At 38.2% G+C, this 21601-nt stretch overlaps 1 protein-coding gene across 1 annotated transcript in view; it reads left to right on the top strand.

The window, feature by feature from the left end:
• CSMD3 (CUB and Sushi multiple domains 3) overlaps positions 1-21601 on the top strand; it is a gene marked incomplete at its 5' end in the record, with an annotated part of 687334 nt that overhangs the window by 463286 nt on the left and 202447 nt on the right. The window contains one exon of the mRNA XM_081322366.1: positions 16178-16369. Within this exon, the coding sequence (XP_081178492.1) occupies positions 16178-16369 (192 nt within the window). The remainder of the gene's footprint in view (positions 1-16177; positions 16370-21601) is intronic.

Raw genomic sequence — 21601 nt, 5'->3', positions numbered from 1 at the left:
CAAGAAGCTGACTGACTTTAAATTCTCCCCCGCCATCTGCGATTGGATTCAAGACTTTCTTAGGGATCGGTTACAAACAGTGAGGGTCGGCTCTGCTTTGTCCACCCCCCTGAAGCTTTGCACCGGCACGCCACAGAGCTGTGTGCTTAGCCCCTACCTGTACTCTTTATACACTTATGATTGTGTATCATCTGACCCATCCACTGCGATAATCAAGTTCGCAGATGATACAACTGTGGTGGGTCTTATTACAGGTGGGGATGAGACAGCATATAGGGTGGAGGTACAAAAACTATCCATATGGTGTAGTAACAACAACTTGCACCTAAACATCGGCAAGACGAAAGAGATGGTGTTAGACTTCCGGAGAAAAAAGGAGGAACCTGCCCCACTTCACATCGGAGAGAACTGTGTAGAGAGAGTTTCCTCCTTTAAATTTCTGGGAGTCTACCTCTGTGAAGATCTGACCTGGAAAGTTAACACAACTCAGGTGGCTAGAAAGGCCCAACAGAGGCTTCACTTTCTTGTGGAAGAACAGGGTAGAACAACAGCTAATGACCCTCTTTTACCGGTCTACTATAGAGAGTGTCCTCTCGTATGGTATTGTGGTTTGGTATGCTGGTCTGACAGCCGCGGATAGGAAAGTATTACAGAGGGTAGTGAGCACAGCACAAGACATTGTGGGCTGTTCCCTGACACCACTGGATGACATCGCCAGGGCTCGTTGCCTTGGAAGAGTGAGGAAGATTCTCAGGGATGACTCACACCCTGGACGGTATCTCTTTACTCTCCTACCATCCGGTAGGAGATATAGGAATATAGCCAGCCGTACCAACAGGCTGAAAAATAGCTTTTATCTGTGGGCTGTTAGGCTTTTAAATGGGACATAATCTTATGCAGAATTGACTTGGGAGGCCGGTGTGTGGTGTAGTTGGTTCACATAGTGTGGTGGGATGGAGGGTTTGTTGTCACTGTGTGTTGGGGGAGAGAGCATGGGGGGAGGCTCAGCTAATCTCAATGTACACATGTTGTACTTTGACAATAAAGGTTTATTATATTTATTATTATATTTATTATATTCATTTAAGAAATCACTTAAAATTATCCCACTTTGGTGGTCTTTAAGCTCTAGGACAGGGGTGTCAAACTGCAGACCCACGGGCCGGACATGTCATTGGGAAACCATGCCCACCCCATTTCCGGCAATGGCAAAAAAGCTCCGATACATTGTGCGACGTCATGTCTGCTCTAGGATGAGTGGGAATGTCCATTTATGATAAAAATGATGGGTGGAATTATTGTTGTCAATGCTGCAAGGAATTTGGCTGAAGCCATTTCTACTTCCTTTTCAGTTGTCACAGTATGGGAGGACGGATGTGTGCTTTTGTAGTTAGACAAAACAATAAATTGTCCTGTGGGAACCAAGGGCATTGCTGCCTGGATTTTGTAGGGCTGAGCCTTCCATTAGAAAGCCCACCAAAGTAGTTAATTGGGGAATGTGATTTATGACACGATGCTGGAGTGGGACATTCCACTTTACAACATTGTAACTTTTGACAGGGAACTTCAATCTTGGTTTCACTTGGTTTCACTTTTGATTGTGCCGATAATTTGTAGCCAATAAATATGTTCTTTAAGGAAACTTTCTGCCTTGGAGTTATGTTTTTACTGGTCTCATCTATCGGAACCATGACAACTGCATTGTTTTACTTTGAGATATTTTATTTTTGATTTGCTCATACGCATGAGCCAGAACTGGACTTCTTGGGGCAGTCTGTCAATGTTTTAAATTAAAATGAGTTAAGTAATGCAAGTTTTGTTAATTAGGTCTTGTCAAATTTCCCAAGCCGTAAAAGCTGACATTGAACAGTTTACTGGCCTAATATTAAAATTAACACTTTCAAGATAAAGTTAGTTGATATATTAGTTGGTCTTTCATATGATCTAATTTATTCCAGATTCTCAGATTTCTTTTTGATGAACAAAACTGTATTTTATGAAATTTCAAAAAAAGTGCTTTCTTCAACTAACTCAAATGCAGTATCATAATATCAAAGAACAAGTCTACTCTGCCACAATTTCTCTTTATCTTTCTTATTAATCCACTGTCCTTTGTTAATTCTTTTTCTTTCATTAAACTTATTTAAAGTTAACATTTGATTCAGAGGAAGTACAAAATGCTCAGTATGTGGCCAGAGTGAAAATTGGTATGATTCAGTAGCTTTGATTGTTGACAATCAAACTTCCTTGAAGATTCAGATTGCTGAATTTGTCTTCCCTATCTCATGAAAGACACAAAGAAATATATTACTTGGGATACTTTGGAACAAACTGTGCAGCAGTTTTGTGTCAATCAGTCATGTCCCAGGTTTGTGCTGCCAATACAATAAAATAATTGCAAGTCTTTTAAAGGAAGCAAAATTAGCAGAAAACCCAGGTTGAGTAGATATACTGATTGCTAAAAGGATAGCCTTTAATGGTTCTCTAAGAACTCACTTTTTAAATCTAACTCTGGCTTTCTTTTTTTGCCAATCAAGTTTCCAGATCAAGGCCTTTAAATTGCCAGATAGGCCTCCCTTCACTCCAATACATATTATTTGAATTGAAAGAGGCCATCTAGCCATCAGTGATCCACAAAAACCAAACCATTTGTAATCATTATGTTGTTGTCCTGTTAGTTCTAGTCTCTCTATTTGCTCTGAAAACTTTGTCTTCAGTTTGGTCTGGATTCCTCTTCCATCTGGGTTCATCTGCTTTAAGTAGAGTGACTTATCCAGTTTTGTAGTTAATGCTTGGCTATCCAGGCTTTCAGAAAACTATCTTTGTTGATCTTCCACGTCCTCTATGTTAGCATCACTATCTTGCTCATACAGTAATATACTTCTAATGTTGTAGGCTCTTTTAATGAAGTCAGGAGTTGAATATTAAGTTTTCCCATAGTTTGTTATTGGTCCTTAGGGTTGTTTGCCATAGTAATAGTTCCTTGTACTTTTAAAGTTGTCGGTTCTTTGGATAGAATCAAATTTTTGGTATTAGTTTTTTTTCAATATCTTGTTGTACCTTGTGTTCCACTGTCTCAGTAGTAATTTGTTCCAGTTTTGTTATATTCTGAGTTGTACATTCTTTAGTTAAAGTCTGGGTTACAGTTTGTAAATTGGAGTTGGCACTTAAATTTTCCAGTCTGGAGATAAACATCTCGGAAACTTTATGAATTGTTTCTAATATGAGCTTATAGTCAAGTGAGGTTTGTGGCTGATCAGTCTCCATTTTGAAATAGTAGTAAATAGTCCTTAGTGGAGGCTAATTTTTAAACAAAATCAGTATATGTTCAACTCCACAAGTCTTAAGTTCACCTCCAGCTGTTTCAAGTTTTTTATCTTTAGCTGATAATGTCAAGGGCAGTTCCAAAATAAACAGATTTATTTGCCAAAAATATTCACTTGCTATATCAGGTTTGGCCACAAGATGTCCTCAGTGTACTTAAAATCTTTTTCAGACAGAGTAAATTTATCAGTTTTGAGTCCTTTTTAAGTAGTTCTTTTTTGTTTTTTCTCCCTTTTTAATCAGATATATAGAATAATCAATTTCTGTAAGAATAGGAGTTTTGGGTCACCAGAAATAGAAAGGAAGTAAGTCGTATTAAATAGTATTATTCTGTTCAAGGTTTCCTTTTTTTCCTCCCAACGTGATCAGGGGCCGCCATTAAGGAGGGTAGGGAGATAAGGGCTCCCTTCCCTCTCTCTTCGCAGGGGGAAGCAAATTCAAGAAGCTTTTAACAGGAAAAGGTAGACAATTAGGAAAGGAAGAAGGCAATTCTCACGTGCTTTCATGTGAAGAAGGCAATTTTCAAGTGGTTTCAAGTGCTTTGTTGTAATTTTGGTTTCAGCAGGAAACGGCTAAAGGGATGGGCCATGGGAGTGGCCGATCCTTTCTTTATCGGTTTGGAGAGTTGCTCCAAGATGGCGGGAGGGCCGCCACCCTTCTATCGCCACCCAGAGAGTCCTCTCCCCCACTCATCGCCCCTCCAGGGCGACTTTTGACCTCTTTACAGGGGTCCCCCGGCGAAAGAAATCCAGACGACATGGAAAACGCATCTGGCTGCACGGCGATCCAGAACCGGAAGCCATTTGCTTGTACATTTTTAATGGAAAATTAGAAAAGAATAGAACAAAACAGAATACTAGTCTCATCATGACTGTAGATGCTCAGTTGGAATTAGCAGATCTGCATAAGAATAATATGATACATATTTAGCAAACTCTAAACTTTGGTTTTGTAAACTCAGATATTCCACTACTATAAAGTGAAAAACAGTTCAATCAACAAGTGTGTTTGTATGTATCTGCCAAAAGGTTAGGGTGGTGAATGTAACCATGAGATTACTGCTTTGTACTTGACGAGCAATGCACACAAAAAAGGTGGAGCTTTCAACTGTTACAGTTGTGAGTTGATTTTTTTTTAAAAAAATATATACCTTATGGATCTTCTTAATTTAAACTTTGCTTTTTTGCCTTCCATTTCTGCAGCCAATTTAATTTCTATATTGAATAAGGTTAAAAAGTCAGAACTGTTCTGATTAAACTGGTTAGCCCTGGTAAAATTGATGAAATGGATGAGATAAGTTTATAAGTTTATATGTTTATTATATTTGTATACCGCCCTTCTCCCGAAGGACTCAGATAAGAAGATGTTGCTCACAAGACTGCTGAGATTTTCAGATATTACATGTGAAGTGGGGTGGAGGGTATAAAAAAGTACAATAATTCACTGAATAGGGAATGGTGTTGAATCTATGGATAGAACCTTTCAAAGGAAATGATTGAGGATTAGTCTTGGAGAAAATGTTTAATATTTCATTTTAATAACTGTGACAGTGGATAAAGCAATGTATTCATGCAATTTTGTAATGGCATAAAGTTGGGAGTCATTGTTGAGAAAGATAGTGCTGGGAGATTAGGCAGATAGAACTTCTTAGAATACAGTAATTGAAAAGGATAAAATTTCATCATACAAAGTACTTTAAATGGAACTTTTTCTCCTCCTCTGTCTGTAATTGTATTTTGGTGATGATAGAAGTATAGGAGGCCCTGGGATTTATCCATCACAGAATGAGAATCATGAATGTGAAGTTGCTACAAACAAAGTAAATATTATTCTACAGTATATTAAATGAGTAATTCCAGAAAGTGTGAGAAAATTTCAGTGGTACTATGCAAAACATTATGTGTTTAGTTCTTGGTAGTAAAGAGAAGAAGGGAAGGATGGAAGAAAGGAGAAAGAAAGAAAGAAAGAAAGAAAGAAAGAAAGAAAGAAAGAAAGAAAGAAAGAAAGAAAGAAAGAAAGAAAGAAAGAAAGAAAGAAAGATTGATTTTGATAAATAACAACTGTCATTATATTATATTCCATTTTACGGTTTTGCATTGTAGCGCACAGCCATGGGATTGTGGAGCTCCACACCCTTCAGCTAGTTTCGCCCTGCCAGGGGAGCCTAAATGGGTCAGATGTCCCCCCAGAGAGGCAATGAAGAGAGAGGGGTGCTCTGATGAACATGGAATGATGGTGGTCAATCCGTTCAATATGGGGGAAGCCTTCTAACCCAACAGTAGAAAGGCTAGGTGCACACCAGTGTCTAGCCCAAGCTACTTGCAGCCAAAGTCCAAGAGCACAAACTAGAACAACAGTGAACAGTGTGCTTGAAATTAGTGAGAGTATCAATCTTCGCTCTTCTATTTTGTAACTGATTCTTTGGGAAAGATCCCCAAAGTAAGAAATCCTCTGAAAGTAAAGGGAGGGAATTACACCCCCATTCCTTCATAGATGGAAGTGGCAAATTAATTTTTAAGGGGAAAAGAAATATATTGAAATGAAATATATAATCCTATAGTCTGGATAAATCTAGAAACTAAGAAAATTGTGTTGTTTGGATTCTGAGATTGGCTGGTTTGACAAGGCTAATCATAGAAGCTATGGCACTGATGAAAGACTATTTGGAAGGGGGAGATAATATGGATATTGTATGCTTATTCAAAAATGACAGGAAACCACATCTAATATCTACTCTTGAAAGAATATCCTGGAATAGCCTGGAATATCAGAGACCTCCAGAAGCAATATTCCAAGACAAAACAAATACTTTTCAGGAGGAAATGTATGTAATGCTATGACAGATAATAATGACAATGGATTCAAACCACAAGATCAAAAACAAGTTTGATGACATAAATGAGCACATCTCCAATTGCAATCAAAAAATTCTCAGAAAATGACAATAAAGAATGAACAAACAAATCAGATAATATAACATAAACTTGAAGAAAATGACTTAAACAGCAAAGCTACAAATGAAGAGAATTACAACTTAACACAAACAGAAAATATCTACAAGCTTTTACCATAACAATAAAAATGGAAAACATACTTTATTTGTCGGGACGTCAAAACAAACCTGAGGACAAGAAAGAAGATTTAACAAGATAGACTATAGAACTACCAGGAGAATCATTAGAGTTTGGGAGACAAAAAGCACATATCCTATGCAATTTGTCTTTCTCACTCCCAACAATATCCACAAAAATACAGGAGCTTCATGGCAAGTGAAATATATTAACTTGTAAACCTACTTGGCAAAAGAAGAAGGCCAGAGTTGGATTCAAAAGATTTGATTTTCCTTACCAGATGGAATATTACATGAGCAAACGCCTGTTTGAATATGGTTAAAAGAACAGAAAACTTTGCATATAAAGGGGCTGTATAGTAAGAGGGATAAAAGATATAAGTAGTATAGTATTTTTTACAATACATAAAATGTAAAAATATTGAGATGATATATGTAAATGAAAAGTTTGAAATTTAAAGGTAATTAATTTGAAGAGAACTAGGACTGGGGAATGACTGAAATATTGAGGGGAAATTAATCTTAAATAAGAATTATGAAAATAGGATGCATGATGAACTAATAAGGTGATTTTTACAATAGAATACAAGTTGATTAGAAAAAAAATCATATATGGATGTTATTATTATTTATATAAATATGAAAAATGTCTATATTTAATCATTTATGCATTGAAAATATTAAGAATTATACTTTTTAATGTTGACGAAGGAGAATAATATTGGAAGAAGGGAAGATCAAAGAAATATACTATTAATTAATACACTAATTATGGAATTATAAAAATTAATCATTATTGACTGTTAATTAATTATTACTGATTGTCTTTTTAAAGATATGAACCAAGACAACACACCATTCACTAGGCACTAGGGATTGTGATTGTAAAAACCAATATAATATATATATATATTTTAAAAAAACTTCAAATTAATCTACAGAAATGTTTGCCTAATTTAAAAAGATTATAAAAGGTGAATCAGAAAAAGTATAGAGTACAGAGAATAGATACTATAGAATAAATTAACTAGAAAAGCCTCATGTAAAAAGAAGGCTTAAAGAGTAAAATATTATTAAGATTGTTGAACCAATTGGGGATTTGACTAGAAATGCCTGATTTTCTGTATTTGCAGAAGATGCTGGCACATGAAATAGCAACAGCACTCAGACTTATGTATATACTGCTTCACAGTTTTTTACAGCCATCTCAAAATGGTTTACAGAGTCAGCATATTATCCCCCGACAGTCTGGGTCATCATTTAACTAACCTCATGCAGGGGGAAAATCCAGCAAAGAAAAACAAGAGACAGAAACACAACAAATACTTCTCACTTTAAAATTCAGAGGTTTGTTTTATTGTAATTTAGAACACACATGCAGTATTACTTACTTTAAAAACTCATTGCAATGAGGACCATTTGGTAACAAGCAGTCTCTGCAGGAATGGCTAGTGGCCAATGGCAAATCAATCAGGTCCAGTCCCAATCTCTTATACTCTTTCCTGTCCTAAGACTGCAAAAAGATGATCAGTAATCTTACACTTTCTTTTGACCCTCTGCTGATCATAACTTTCCACATACCCATGTAAATCAGAATGCACACCCATCAGCTTCTTTCAGTTCCCCATTTCTCACAGTTCCAGGTCCTTATGGTCTAAATATATTTAAAACAAGCAAGCTTAGCAAAATCATATTAAGTAAAGTACAGTTGCAATTGGGATTACAAGTAACTCCTTCAGATTGTAAAACAGAGCAGAACGTAGATTTTAGTTCAATACTTTTCCATGAGGCCTGGTTTAATTCACTTGGGCCTAACCTTGCATAAAAGGACTAAAGCATTTTTTTTTTCCTCTCACACTCGTAAGGATGGAAGCCTAAGTCAACCTTGAGCCGGTCAGGTTCAAATTCCTGGCAGTGGGCAGAGTTAGCCTGCCATACTGCATTCTAACCACTGCACCATCATACCCAATAAAGCATGGCATTTAAACACTGGAAGTCTGTGTAATCAATAATATGGATTTGTGGCTCCTTATTAAACACTGTGGTCCACAAGGGATATTCAACAGTGAATATTCTAACATTGTGGCCAAATTTCCATTATTAATCCAAGAAAGATAGTCCCCCTGCATACATAGGAGGGATTTTCTTTTTAGAAATAATCTTAAATACAATTAATTATGGAATTTTAAAGTAAAGAGAGGCAGTAATAAATATGGTTCAAACAAGGAGTCCCCTAGTTAAATAAGAAAATGCACAAACCATTTTTTTTATTTCCTGTTATGAAAACTGTATTTTCCTTTATGCTTTGCAGAAAAACTTCTCCAAAGGTAGCTTGTAAGGAAAGAGTTGAAATATCACAGAAAGAAAGAAAAACATTTGAAAGGGGGATAAAGCAGGGTCAAATACATGTTTGTGTTTACAGGTTAATACTCATTTCCCATACTCAAATAAACACAAAAGGGAGGGTCAGACCTACAGGGAAACATAAAGCTAAAGAGGAGGTTTTCAATTCAAAAACATTGCAAAAAAGACAGTATTGAGAGTATTTATCAAAGTAAGAATATATTTAATACTATACCTGCTAACCTTCCATCAAGATATTGTAAGTGTACTGGAAACTGAAACATACTCATATACAAATGCAATAACGCTTTGTTTTATATATGTACATAGATGCAGGTAGTCCTTGACTTATAACTGGTCACCTAGCAACTGTTCAATGTTACATCAGATCTCCCTAAAGATACTTATGATCTGGTTCCAAAGTTCCAATAGCTGACCACCTCAAGCAGCCATATGACTGCATTTCAAATTCTTGGCACTGGCCTGCATTTGCAGGCATAATGTAGGACAGAGTTCCCTAACCTTTCCAGGTTGGCCACCCAGAGCGGGGGGGAGGGAGAAAAGAGGGGATAGTTTGTGGGTGGGGCAAGTGCATGTGCATGAGCACCCACAATCTTTGCAATGCAGCTTGTTCAAGTAGGGCTGCAAGTGCCCACAATGAGGCTCACGCAAGTGGAACCATAAGTGCCCATAACAAGGCTTGTGTGAGTGGGCCCATGACCACCCTTGATGATTCTGGCATGAGAAGGGCTGCAAGCACCTGCAACGATGCTGGCACAAGTAGAGCCATGAGTGGGGCTGCAAGCACCATGACAAGGCTTGCGTGAGTGGGTCCATGTGCACGAGTGGAGCCTTGCATGCACACACAGACATGTGCACACTGGCCAGCCACTCATGCAGCCCGCTGGCAATTAGGCCATGGCCCACAGGTTGGGGACCCCTGATGTAGGCAATGAACAGGCCGAGCCCAAGGGAGGGGTCAAAGGCATCATCAATCATGACTCCCTGCATGTCTACAAGAGATCAAAGTCCAGCCCACCTTGAATTCCTTTTTTAACTCCCACTTATTTCTTTTGACCATTAGTAGTTCAGATTCTACAAATTTAAGCTTTCAGTAAATCTTTATATTCATTTGAACTGCCTGAATCTTCTGATTTTCCTGGTGCTCGACACATTTGCATTATCTCATGGTCACATGAACCATGACCTGTAATGTTTTTGCTGAAAGCTGGCATTTACAGTGGGTTCTCTTAATGACTGTGGCTTTTGCTTAACAACTATGTTGATTTTGCTTAATGACCACTGCAAAAAAAGTGTAAAAACTGGTCAGTGGCATGATGAGCTGGTTTATAACGATCACAACTTATGAGCATAATGGTCAGGTTCCATTATGGTCATACATCGAGGACCACCTATTTATGTATACAAAATAAAGCATTGTTTTACTAAAATGAAACCAGTAAGAACTATAACTAATTCTAGAAATAAGTAATGATGACCTAAATCCAATTTAAATAAAATGTGTCCATGGTTGATGGAAACTTTGAGTGAAGCAGTTGATCAAAATTTGCAGCTGGGAGGGAAGAGAAGCCAGTAGATGAGTTATTTTTGAAAAGGGTAAGCCAGTCTGTCTGAGCTGCTAGAGTCTGTCTAAATAAATGAGAAGGATCATCTCCATCTTATCAAAACAAACAGCATGTGGTCAATAATGAAGTGTCAATGGAAGATCTTGTGCATTTTTTACAAAAACAAGATCCAGGACTTTTGTTATACATTGACAAACTGATAAATGAGTAGTACATATTTATGCTTAATGTAGGAGACGTAGTGAAGGTGAATGCTCCAGTAATGGGCACATGAAATCTAACAGATAATTAAGAAGGCAGTCTCCTAAAACTTCAGTTGCTTGTCATTCTCATATAGTCTTTGTGTTCTCTTTTGTTTCTGGCAACAATATGGAAGTAGTTTTCCACAGACTGGTCTCTCTGTCCTTGTATGTCTTTCTTTTTTGTTTGACTGTTCAAGAGTTTTGACTCTTGGACAGTTCATTCATTTGACTGGTCAAAAATGTTTTCTTCTTCTCCCTGGAATTTCTTGATTTGGTATTTTTGTCCAAAATGCCAACTAGATCCAACCCTGTTTAGCTGTTCAAGTTCAGTCAGGGTTAACTAGGTGGACAACTTATATGTAGATTATTTAAAGAAAGCCCTTAAAATTAAATGAGTTAGCAGTATGTGTACGTTAACTAACATACATATCATAACATGTAACATACATACTGTAACATACAGCATATACACATGCTCCTTTAAAAATTATCTGAGGCAAGATCAGTACAGAAGAATGTAAGATCTGACAGTAAGACTGAATTGAATATGCTTAAAATATTTGAACTTATTAAAAAAGTTCTTTAATGAATATATAGAGACAAATTATTTTTTAGATTCCTGAGGATTTATATATCCACCACTTTAACAAAATACAGGGAGAAATAATATATCTTTAATTGGCAATCTAATCATTTAATTAGCATATATATATTTAAAACCCCATACTTAATAAAATAGCCTTCAAGAGAGTGATATGTTGTTAATTAGAGTAATTGACCTTGAGGACAGGGTAATTGTAGACCCCTCCCTTTTTGCTTGCTATTTCTTTTCTTTTCCTTTCCTTTTTTCTTTCTTTCTTTCTTTTTCTTTCTTTCTTTTCTTTTTCTTTTCTTTTGATTATTTTGCTTTTCCGTATGTTGCAATTTGTACGTGTTTTAAATATACATTTTGATTCCTAGTTGTAATCTAGCCAGAATGTGAATCAGAAATTGGGTGGCTTATAAATTAGTAAGTAATTAAGTCAGGAATAACATGTGTTTATTTGAGATGAATCATAGAATAGAGAGCAGAGTTTTTTTTCCCAAAGTTGGCAATTTTAGGATGCATGGATTTCAACTCCCAGAATTTCCTAGCCAACATGATATGCCCAGTGGTGGGATTCAGCCAGTTCGCACCACTTCGGCAGAAACAGTAGCTAATTTTTTGTTGCCCAGGCCCAGAATGGACTTCCGGAAGTGGCATCCACACAGAGAACCGGTTGTCCACATATTTGAATCCCACCACTGGATATGACATATACAATGTATTTACAGTATATTTGCTTTTGAATATGTCTTGACTCCTACGGACTGCCTGGATAAATCCATGCAGTTTTCTTGGCAGCGTCTATGGAGATTCTCACTCATCTAGGTTGCAGTTGTCTCAAAGTTGCTTTTTCAAAAAAGGCAGTTGGACTGTTTTTGAGGAAGAAAACATTTGCCTTCTTACCCAAGAAGCTTCCTCAGTTGTGATAGTGGAGGGAGGATTTTTCTTCACAGCATTTTCAGAAGTGGTTTGCCATTACCTCCTTCTTCCTAGACTGAGGGAATGACTGGCCTAGAATCACCTAGCTAGTCTCAAGTCTAAAATAGGACTAGAACTCATGGTTTCCCAATTTCTAGTCTGGCACCTTTAGCGACTACCCAAATTGGCTCTCGATAATATGTATAAATTGATTTATTGCATTTATTAGTATTAATTTAGGGTTAGAATCATGCCTGAGAAAGATACTCACTCACTTCTAAATTAATCAGTTAATTCCTTCCTAAGACTATTGCAGTGCTGTTCAGTGAGCCTTAAGGAAGTTTCAGGTCTATTAATATTCAAGGCAAGTTCTTATTCTGGAAAAGACACAACGTGACCTTTTTTTCTATTTTGTCAGCTCTGTATTTTCATTTATATACATTGTTCAGTGATCCAGGTGAAGGCAACATTAGGACAAACCACATATTTCTGCTGTGCAGGATTAGTACATATTTCCTTATAATAACGGAGAGTGTGTTTTGATAATAGCCTGTTGGTGGCTTGTGCTACAACTGTTATTTATTTAGTTGAGCCTTTCTCTAAGGCATTGAGGAACCTCATATACAATGAAATAAGGGTTTGACATTTTTGTTTGTGTGTTTGCTCACTTTGGCATTTTCTGTTAAACAAACAAACAAACAAACAAGGCAACAACTTGCTGAAGGCTAAAACCTGTTTTATATCAATATTGGCAGATCCAAAAGGTTGAACATTACTGATTAAATTACTGTATGCTTTCTTTTCACTTAATCTGTCAAGTTTTCTCCTGGCAGTTTTATTATAAAATATTTAATGAAATGCTATTTCTGTTTGGAGTAAAATGTCACACATCGGTTTTTGAGTACTCACTTCGTGTTGATGTTGGAGTATTTTTTATTATAAGTAAAGAGTGTTCTTTTTCCACTGATACCTAATAAACCTAATGAATTTAATTATTTTATACTTCCCAATGATGAGAAATATATGAGCAATCTGTGGCAATCTGGTTAATCTGGTAAAGATTCAAAAGCACAACACAATTCATTTCCTTTATATCATTTTATCTATTGCTACTTTAATTATTTTAATAACATGTGTGCTGTAAACAGGTGACAGGTCTGTGTACCCAAAAGTGACATTGACAGTGCAGTCCTATTCTTGGTCAGAAATGTGTTATACTTTGTTCAAAAATTTATATCAACAAATAAGGAAAAAAGTGATTACATACTATGGATGTTAGTATCCATACTTTGGATCCATGAGCTATGGTGACACAGTCGTTAGAGTGTAATACTGTAGGCTACTTCTGCTGATTGCTGGCTGCCAGCAGTTTGGCAGTTCGAATCTCACTGGCTCAATGTTTTCAACCTTCCATCTGTCAATGCTGCTAACATTGGATGTTCCTGCTCTGACAACTGATGAAAATGCAGCCATTTTCTCTATTCCTTTAACATGCTTTTTCTTTCTTTTAGAAATCAGGTGCAGCAGGGTGGGTGGGATTTCAGCTCACCTAGCCATAATAATAACACTGCTGTGGGAACCCAAGGACAAGCTGATAACATTTTGGTGGGCTGAGGAGAAAGCCCACACTTTAAGCTAATTGGGGAATGTTCTTTATGACAGTTTATTGGGAGTAGGAATTATACTTTGTTACTTTGTATCTGGAGGAAGGGAATTTAGTTTTGGGATTCAACTATATAGTGCCGATACTTTGTTTCCCAAATAAATATTCTTTAAGGAAGAATTTTGCCTCAAAGTTCTTTTGATGGGTTTCATCTATCAGAACCATGACACCATCCTTCCCAGGTTGGTAAAATGAGGACCCTGATTGTTGGGGGCAATATGCTGACTCTGTAAGCCTCTTAGAGAGGGCTGTAAACCACTGTGAAACTGTATAGAAGTCTAAGTGCTATTGCAATTGCTGCATACTATCCAAAAAGGACAATGAAAAGCAAAATATTTATTTATTTATTCATTTTTTATTTTAATTCCATTTATATCCCGCCCTTCTCCGAAGACTCAGGGCGGCTTACAAGCTTAGCAGTAGCCTTCATTCTATGTATATGCCTGCTTATTAGGGCTTTCACACACACCCCAAGCGGCATTATTACAAAGTCAGCTTAATTGCCCCCAACAATCTGGGTCCTCATTTTACCTACCTCGGAAGGATGGAAGGCTGAGTCAACCTTGAGCCTGGTGGGATGAGAACCTGCACTAATTGCAGGCAGCTGGTGTTACTTAAGGAGGCATTAGCCCACTGCTCCACCAAGGATATGGTGGTTCTCCATCACTGGAGGTTTTCAAGAAGAGACTAGACAGCCATTTGCTGAAATGGTATAGGGTTTCCTGCTTGAGCAAAGGGTTGGACTAGAAGAACTTCAAGGTCCCTTTCAACACTGTTATTCTGTTTTAATATCTGTAGTTCACTAGGTTGCTTCAGTCTTGAAGATGCTGCAAATTAAAAGCCATGTTATGAGAAAGATCTCATGACATTGAGCCTGAATATCATCCTGCTAGTGGCACAAATGATGTAATTCACAATGGTGCATTTATCTTCTTTTTACATGGTGAGGTAGTGTTGTAAGTGGCATCATTATAGATGATGGCTTAGAAGACTGTGATGCCACACAAACTATTATAAAAATAGATGGTAGATAAGATGAATAGTGGAATAAAATAAAGAAGGGGTGTTCAAAGAAGCAAGAATCACAGAGGCAATTATTATTGTTGTTGTTGTTGATGATGAATGTAAGGTTCACAATATTCAAAGAGACACCAGTTTAATAAACTTGCTAATAAATGAGAACCCTTCATGGATTACTGCCTTGTCATGGCGAATGGGCTTGCATAATTCAATGAAGCTATGAGCTATGCCGTGCAGGGCCACCCAAAACGAACAGGTCATAGCAGAGAGTTCTAACAAAACATGATCCACTGGAGAAGGAAATGGCAATCCACTCCAGTATCTTTGCCATGAAAACCCCATGGACAGTACCAAAAGGCAAAAATATATGATGCTGGAAGATGAACCCCTCAGGTCGGAAGGCATCCAATATGCTACTACTGTGATATTGAATGGTTTGCCTTGGATTCAAACTGAGATCATTCTATCATTTTGGGGATTGTATCCCAGTATTACTTTTCCTACTCTTTTATTGACTATGAAGGCTACTCCATTTCTTCTGAGGGATTCTTGCCCGTAATAGTATACCTGATGGTCATCTGAATTAAATTCACCCATTACTATCCATTTTAGTTTGCTGATTCCTAAGATGTCGATGTTCAGTCTTGTCATCTCTTGTTTAACCACGTCCAGCTTTCCTTGATTCATGGATCTTATATTCCAGGTTCCTATGGGGAATAAATCTTTACAGCATTGGACTTTCCCTTCACCACCAGATACATCCACAGCTGAGTGTCCTTTCAGCTTTAGTCCAGTCGCTTTATTCTTTCTGGCGGTACTAGTACTAGCCCTTTGCTCTTCCCCAGTAGCATATTGGATGCCTTCCGACCTGAGGGGCTCATCTTCCAGCATCATATATTTTTGCCTTTTGGTACTGTCCATGGGGTTTTCATGGCAAAGATACTGGAGTGGATTGCCATTTCCTTCTCCAGTGGATCATGTTTTGTCAGGACTCTCTGCTATGACCTGTCCATCTTGGGTGGCCCTGCACAGCATAGCTCATAGCTTCATTGAATTATGCAAGCCCATTTGCCATGACAAGGCAGTAATCCATGAAGCGTTCTCATTTATTAGCAAGTTTATTAAACTGGTGTCTCTTTGAATATTGTGAACCTTATGTTGCCAGGATTTTTGCAATCCTGGATTAAACTCCTTTTTTATTAAATAATCTGCTAACATTTCCTATCTTTTAGTTGCTTATTTCTAATATTTCTCCCAGTCCTTCCCCAGCCTCTACCCATTCTTTAATAGATGTGAATCATATTTGCCCTGATCATTTCTTTCAAGAAAAAAATATATTTAGGATCCATACGTTGTGCTAATTACTTTTTTCCAAAAATAGAATCAAAGCTTTCTTTGATTTATTTCTTTCCCTTTTTTTCCTAGGCTCTGTCGCCACGGCATGTCGAGATCCAGGCGTCCCCATGAATGGAACCCGTAATGGAGATGGAAGAGAACCTGGAGACATGGTGCTATTTCAATGTGATCCTGGCTATGAGCTGCAAGGAGATGAGCGAATAACCTGCATTCAGGTAGAAAATCGGTACTTCTGGCAGCCCAACCCACCAGTCTGTATAGGTATGCAGAAACCTAAAGAAGACACAACTGCTTTTCTGAACTCTGAAAACATGTAATAATCCTTATTACATTGTCATAAAGCCCAAAGTCAGCAGCCAATAGTTGGCAGCTTTGTGTTAAATATAAATGGAAGGACAGCCCACTTGGTTTGGGTAGAGCAATATTATATAGTTTGGGTAGGGCAATATTATATATATATGGTATATATATATATATATATATATATATATATATATATATATATATATATATATATATATATATATATATATATATATATGGATCTTTGGTTATTCGGGTTTTTCCCCACGTAGAACTAAAGGTGTAGGAGCAACGTTTCAACGGAATCCCATCCATCATCATCAGGCTTGTGGCTTCAGCTTCCTTCTTCTGGGAGAAGCATGCAGAAACCTAGAAGAAGCATGCTTCTCCCAGAAGAAGGAAGCTGAAGCCACAAGCCTGATGATGACGGATGGGATTCCGTCGAAACGTTGCTTCTACACCTTTAGTTCTACGTGGGGGGAAAAAACCCGAATAACCAAAGATCCACATACAAACACCCGCGAAAACAACAAAAAAAGGGAGGAAAAAAAGAAAATTGGACATAATGTCAAACAAAACTCCAAAAATGGGCCGGACAAAATTATTGGCACCCTTTCAAAATTGTGGGTAAACAAAATTGTTTCAAGCATGTGATGCTCCTTTAAACTCACCTTGGGCAAGTAACAGGTGTGGGCAATATAAAAATCACACCTGAAAGCAGATAAAAAGGAGAGAAGTTCACTTAGTCTTTGCATTGTGTGTCTGTGTGTGCCACACTAAGCATGGACAACAGAAAGAGGAGAAGAGAACTGTCTGAGGACTTGAGAACCAAAATTGTGGTCAAATATCAACAATCTCAAAGTTACAAGTCCATCTCCAGAGATCTAGATTTGCCTTTGTCCACAGTGCGCAACATTATCAAGAAGTTTCCAACCCATGGCATTGTAGCGAATCTCCCTGGTCATGGACAAAAGAGAAAAATTGATGAAAGGTTGCAACGCAGGATAGTCCAGATGGTGGATAAGCAGCCCCAAACAAGTTCCAAAGGAATGCAAGCTGTCCTGCAGGCTCAGGGAGCATCAGTGTCGGCGCAAACTATCCGTCGACATTTAAATGAAATGAAACGCTATGGCAGGAGACCCAGGAGGACCCCACTGCTAACACAGAGACATAAAAAAGCAAGATTACAGTTTGCTAAAATGTACTTGAGTAAGCCAAAATCCTTCTGGGAAAACGTCTTGTGGACAGATGAGACCAAGATAGAGCTTTTTGGTAAAGCACATCATTCCACTGTTTACCGAAAATGAAATGAGGCCTACAAAGAAAAGAACACAATACCTACAGTGAAATGTGGTGGAGGTTCAATGATGTTTTGGGGTTGTTTTGCTGCCTCTGGCACTGGGTGCCTTGAATGTGTGCAAGGCATCATGAAATCTGAGGATTACCAAAGGATTTTGGGTCGCACTGTAGAGCCCAGTGTCAGAAAGCTGGGTTTGCGTCCGAGATCTTGGGTCTTCCAGCAGGACAATGACCCCAAATATATGTCAAAAAGCACCCAGAAATGGATGGCAAGAAAGCGCTGGAGAGTTCTGAAGTGGCCAGCAATGAGTCCAGATCTAAATCCCATTGAACACCTGTGGAGAGATCTTAAAATTGCTGTTGGGAAAAGGCACCCTTCCAATAAGAGAGACCTGGAGCAGTTTGCAAAGGAAGAGTGGTCCAAAATTCCGGGTGAGAGGTGTAAGAAGCTTATTGATGGTTATAGGAAGCGACTGATTTCAGTTATTTTTTCCAAAGGGTGTGCAACCAAGTATTAAGTTAAGGGTGCCAATAATTTTGTCCGGCCCATTTTTGGAGTTTTGTTTGACATTATGTCCAATTTGCTTTTTTTCCTCCCTTTTTTGTTGTGTTCCAATACATACAAAGGGAATAAACCTGTGTATAGCAAAACACAATAACACCACCATATTACATGTGTATTGAGATCACAATGCAAACACCATTTAACATACTTTGATCACAATATTGGATGTACAGTAAGTATATACAGGTCTGAATTTGCATTGTGGCATCATAACCTACATTTGTAACTTTGGCTATATCTGACTATGTCTATGATGTAATCCATGATTATTATTGGTACACATACAAAATGTAAAATCACGATTGCCAGATCTTGAGCAAGGGTTGGCTTTCCTATGTGTCATGTTTTTCCCAATAATTTTATTTTAATTCCATTTGTATCCCGCCCTTCTCCAAAGACTCAGGGCGGTTTACAAGCTTAGCAGTAGCCTTCATTCTATGTATATGCCTGCTTATTAGGGCTTTCACACCCCCCCCCAAGCGGCATTATTACAAAGTCAGCTTAATTGCCCCCAACAATCTGGGTCCTCATTTTACCTACCTCGGAAGGATGGAAGGCTGAGTCAACCTTGAGCCTGGTGGGATGCGAACCTGCACTAATTGCAGGCAGCTGGTGTTACTTAAGGAGGCATTAGCCCACTGCTCCACCAAGGCTTCTTCATTTTCTATTACTTTGTTTATTTTGTGATCCCACTAGTTCATGCTTGCAGGCAAGCAGTATTTCTTACAGATGTTCCTATAAACTATTATTGTTCCATTCCATTGTTAGTCTGTGTGATATTCTTTCAGCAGCTGGCTAGGTGGTCTATAGTTTCTTCAGCTTCTTTGCTGTCAGTTGTGCTATCTTCTCAGTTGTGGCTTTGTATGCATTTGCTCTTAAGGTTTGGCCTTGTGCAGCCAGAATTAGTCCAACTGTCTGTGTCTTTCTTCAGTTTTCTTGTTCTTAACCATTGCCACGTCTTATTGTTATCTGCTTGACCTGCATATATACTGGTCATATGCTCTGTCTTGCCAGATCCTTTTTTCTAGTCTTAATTAACTTTATTGTAAATGAGTTTGGTCTCATCCATATTCAGTAAGTCTTCACTGTGTAATATTTTGTGTGCAACTTCTTCACTGTCCTTCAGATATTTCTTCCACTGGCTTTGGATTTTTTTTTTTTTTTTTTTTTTTTTATTGAAAAGTTTTAAAATACAATTTTCCTTTAAAAAACCCCCCTTCCCCCTCCCTCCTCCCCCCCTACCTCCCCTCCTCCCCCCTCCCTCCCCCCCCTACCTCCCCCCTCCCCCCCCCTACTTCCCAGAGCTGAATACAAGGTATATATATATATAAAAAAAAGCAAACCTAAGCAACCATATACTAACAACTATAAATTCTAAAATCCATCACTCTCTAGCTTATATAGGATAAAACAGACCTTAACAATATTAAATATATATATATAAAAAAAAAACTAGAATAAGAAAAGGACACTCTCTAGCTTATATAGAATGAAACAAACCTTAATAGTATTAAACATATATAGTATTAATAGTATTAAACATAAGGAAAAAGAAGAAAAGAAAAAAAAACAAACCCTTCTCAACCCTATACTTATCCTAAGTAAACTCCATTGCAAACAAAACTTGAACTTTAATCCAAAAAAGCTCACCCTTTCCACAAAACCACCAAATATAGAAATATATTGCGTCTACACCCAAATCTTTTCCCCCCTCCCCTACTTGACTACTTGACTATATCGTAAAAGTTCCAAAGACTTCTGCAATTCCTGCTACTTTCTCTTCTTAGATCGTTTTGCAGCAGCACGCGTCACTCTCTGTTTTATAGATTCATCCGACGAGGTTATATCTTGATCTCCTCCAACACCGTTGTCTTCTATCTGACCATCTTCGGCCTCTTGATGCACTCCTTCTCCAGATCCCTTTCCAGCTTCCAAAAGTGTTAATGGCGTTGCATTTAAAACATTATTGTAGAAATCACGCGCTTGCATCACAGTAACCAAACGGTACTTTTTACCTTCGTGCGTCACCATCAACCCCACTGGAATCTCCCATCTGAACCTTATATCTCGCTGCTTGAGCTCTTGCACAAGAAATGTAAAATCCTTCCTTCTCCTTAGAATCTTTGGAGGAATTTCTTTTAAGACCAAAACTTCTTGATTAGCAATCATAACTTTAGTATCATAAGCAGCTTGTATAACTTCATCTCTAGTTTCCCTTTTTGCAAAGTATACCACCACATCTCTAGGCAACTTCCTCTGTCTGGCAATCCATGAATTCACACGAAACACTTTGTCCATGCCTCCTTTTATTTCAGATGCTGGCTGTTTCAACACTATTTCAAAAGCCTCAGAAACCAGCTGCTTTAGATCTTCCTTAGTATTCTCCTTTAAGCCTCTAATTCTAATGGCAAACTGCATCTGAAAATATTGAGCAAGACACAGTTCCTTTTCCATTTTATTTTCATTCTCCAATACTTTTGTTTCTAATATAGCATTCTTTTGAGTCAAGTCTTCTAGCTTTTCCTCCAATTCTTCCACACACTGAGCCACTTTACACACTGAAGTCAAGATGTCTACCCTCATTGCTTTGAGCTTCTGTTCCATCCTCTCCTCCATTCTCTCCTCCAATTTCTCCAATTTCTCCTCCATCTGTGCAAATCTAATATTAATTGATTCCAAAATTACCTGGGTATGTTTTTCAAGAGCATCTTGTAAGTCCTTTGATGTCAATACATCAGGAGGATGCAGCGCCTGCAATAATGATTGTTGCACGGGAGAAGTTCCAGCACTCCGAAGAGTTTTAGGGGGTGGTTTAGCCGCCATCTTTTACCAAATATGACGCACTTTCACTTCAAATTTGTAATCCAAAAAAGTCCATCAAGCTGGAGAGTAAAACATAATAATCCTCTTTACCATTTCCTCTTGTATCGCTCTGCCTGCTCCTTTAAATCATAGTCATTCCTTCAGGCAGGGGTGGTCGCAGACGGCTGGCTCTGCTCCAAGAACAGGAGCAGAGGCGACGGCCAGCTGGGAGCAGCCCAGGCTACGGGGGAGTTCAATCCTTCAGCCGCCCAAGCCATAAGCTCAGGCGGCCCTGGAGAACTCTACCCCTACCTGGGAGCTCGCCCCCTCCTCTTCTCCCGAGGAGGGGGCTTCAGATTCGCCCGAACAGCTGATCGGCGCTGTTTCGGGCGAAAAAACAACAGCTGAGCCGCGGGCAGCCCGGGAAGGCTCCCTTCGTCGTCCGCGGAGCCACCGGAATCCTGGCTTTGGATTTTAAGCTTTTCTTCATTGTCATGATATATTCACTTCTAACCTTTTTCTTG

This window comes from Vipera berus, assembly GCF_964194415.1.
Source record: "Vipera berus genome assembly, chromosome: 3".
In the NCBI taxonomy this organism is placed as follows: Eukaryota; Metazoa; Chordata; class Lepidosauria; order Squamata; family Viperidae; genus Vipera; species Vipera berus.
The sequence above is the reverse complement of the archived record's forward strand: the minus strand, read 5'-3'. Positions and strand labels throughout refer to the sequence as shown.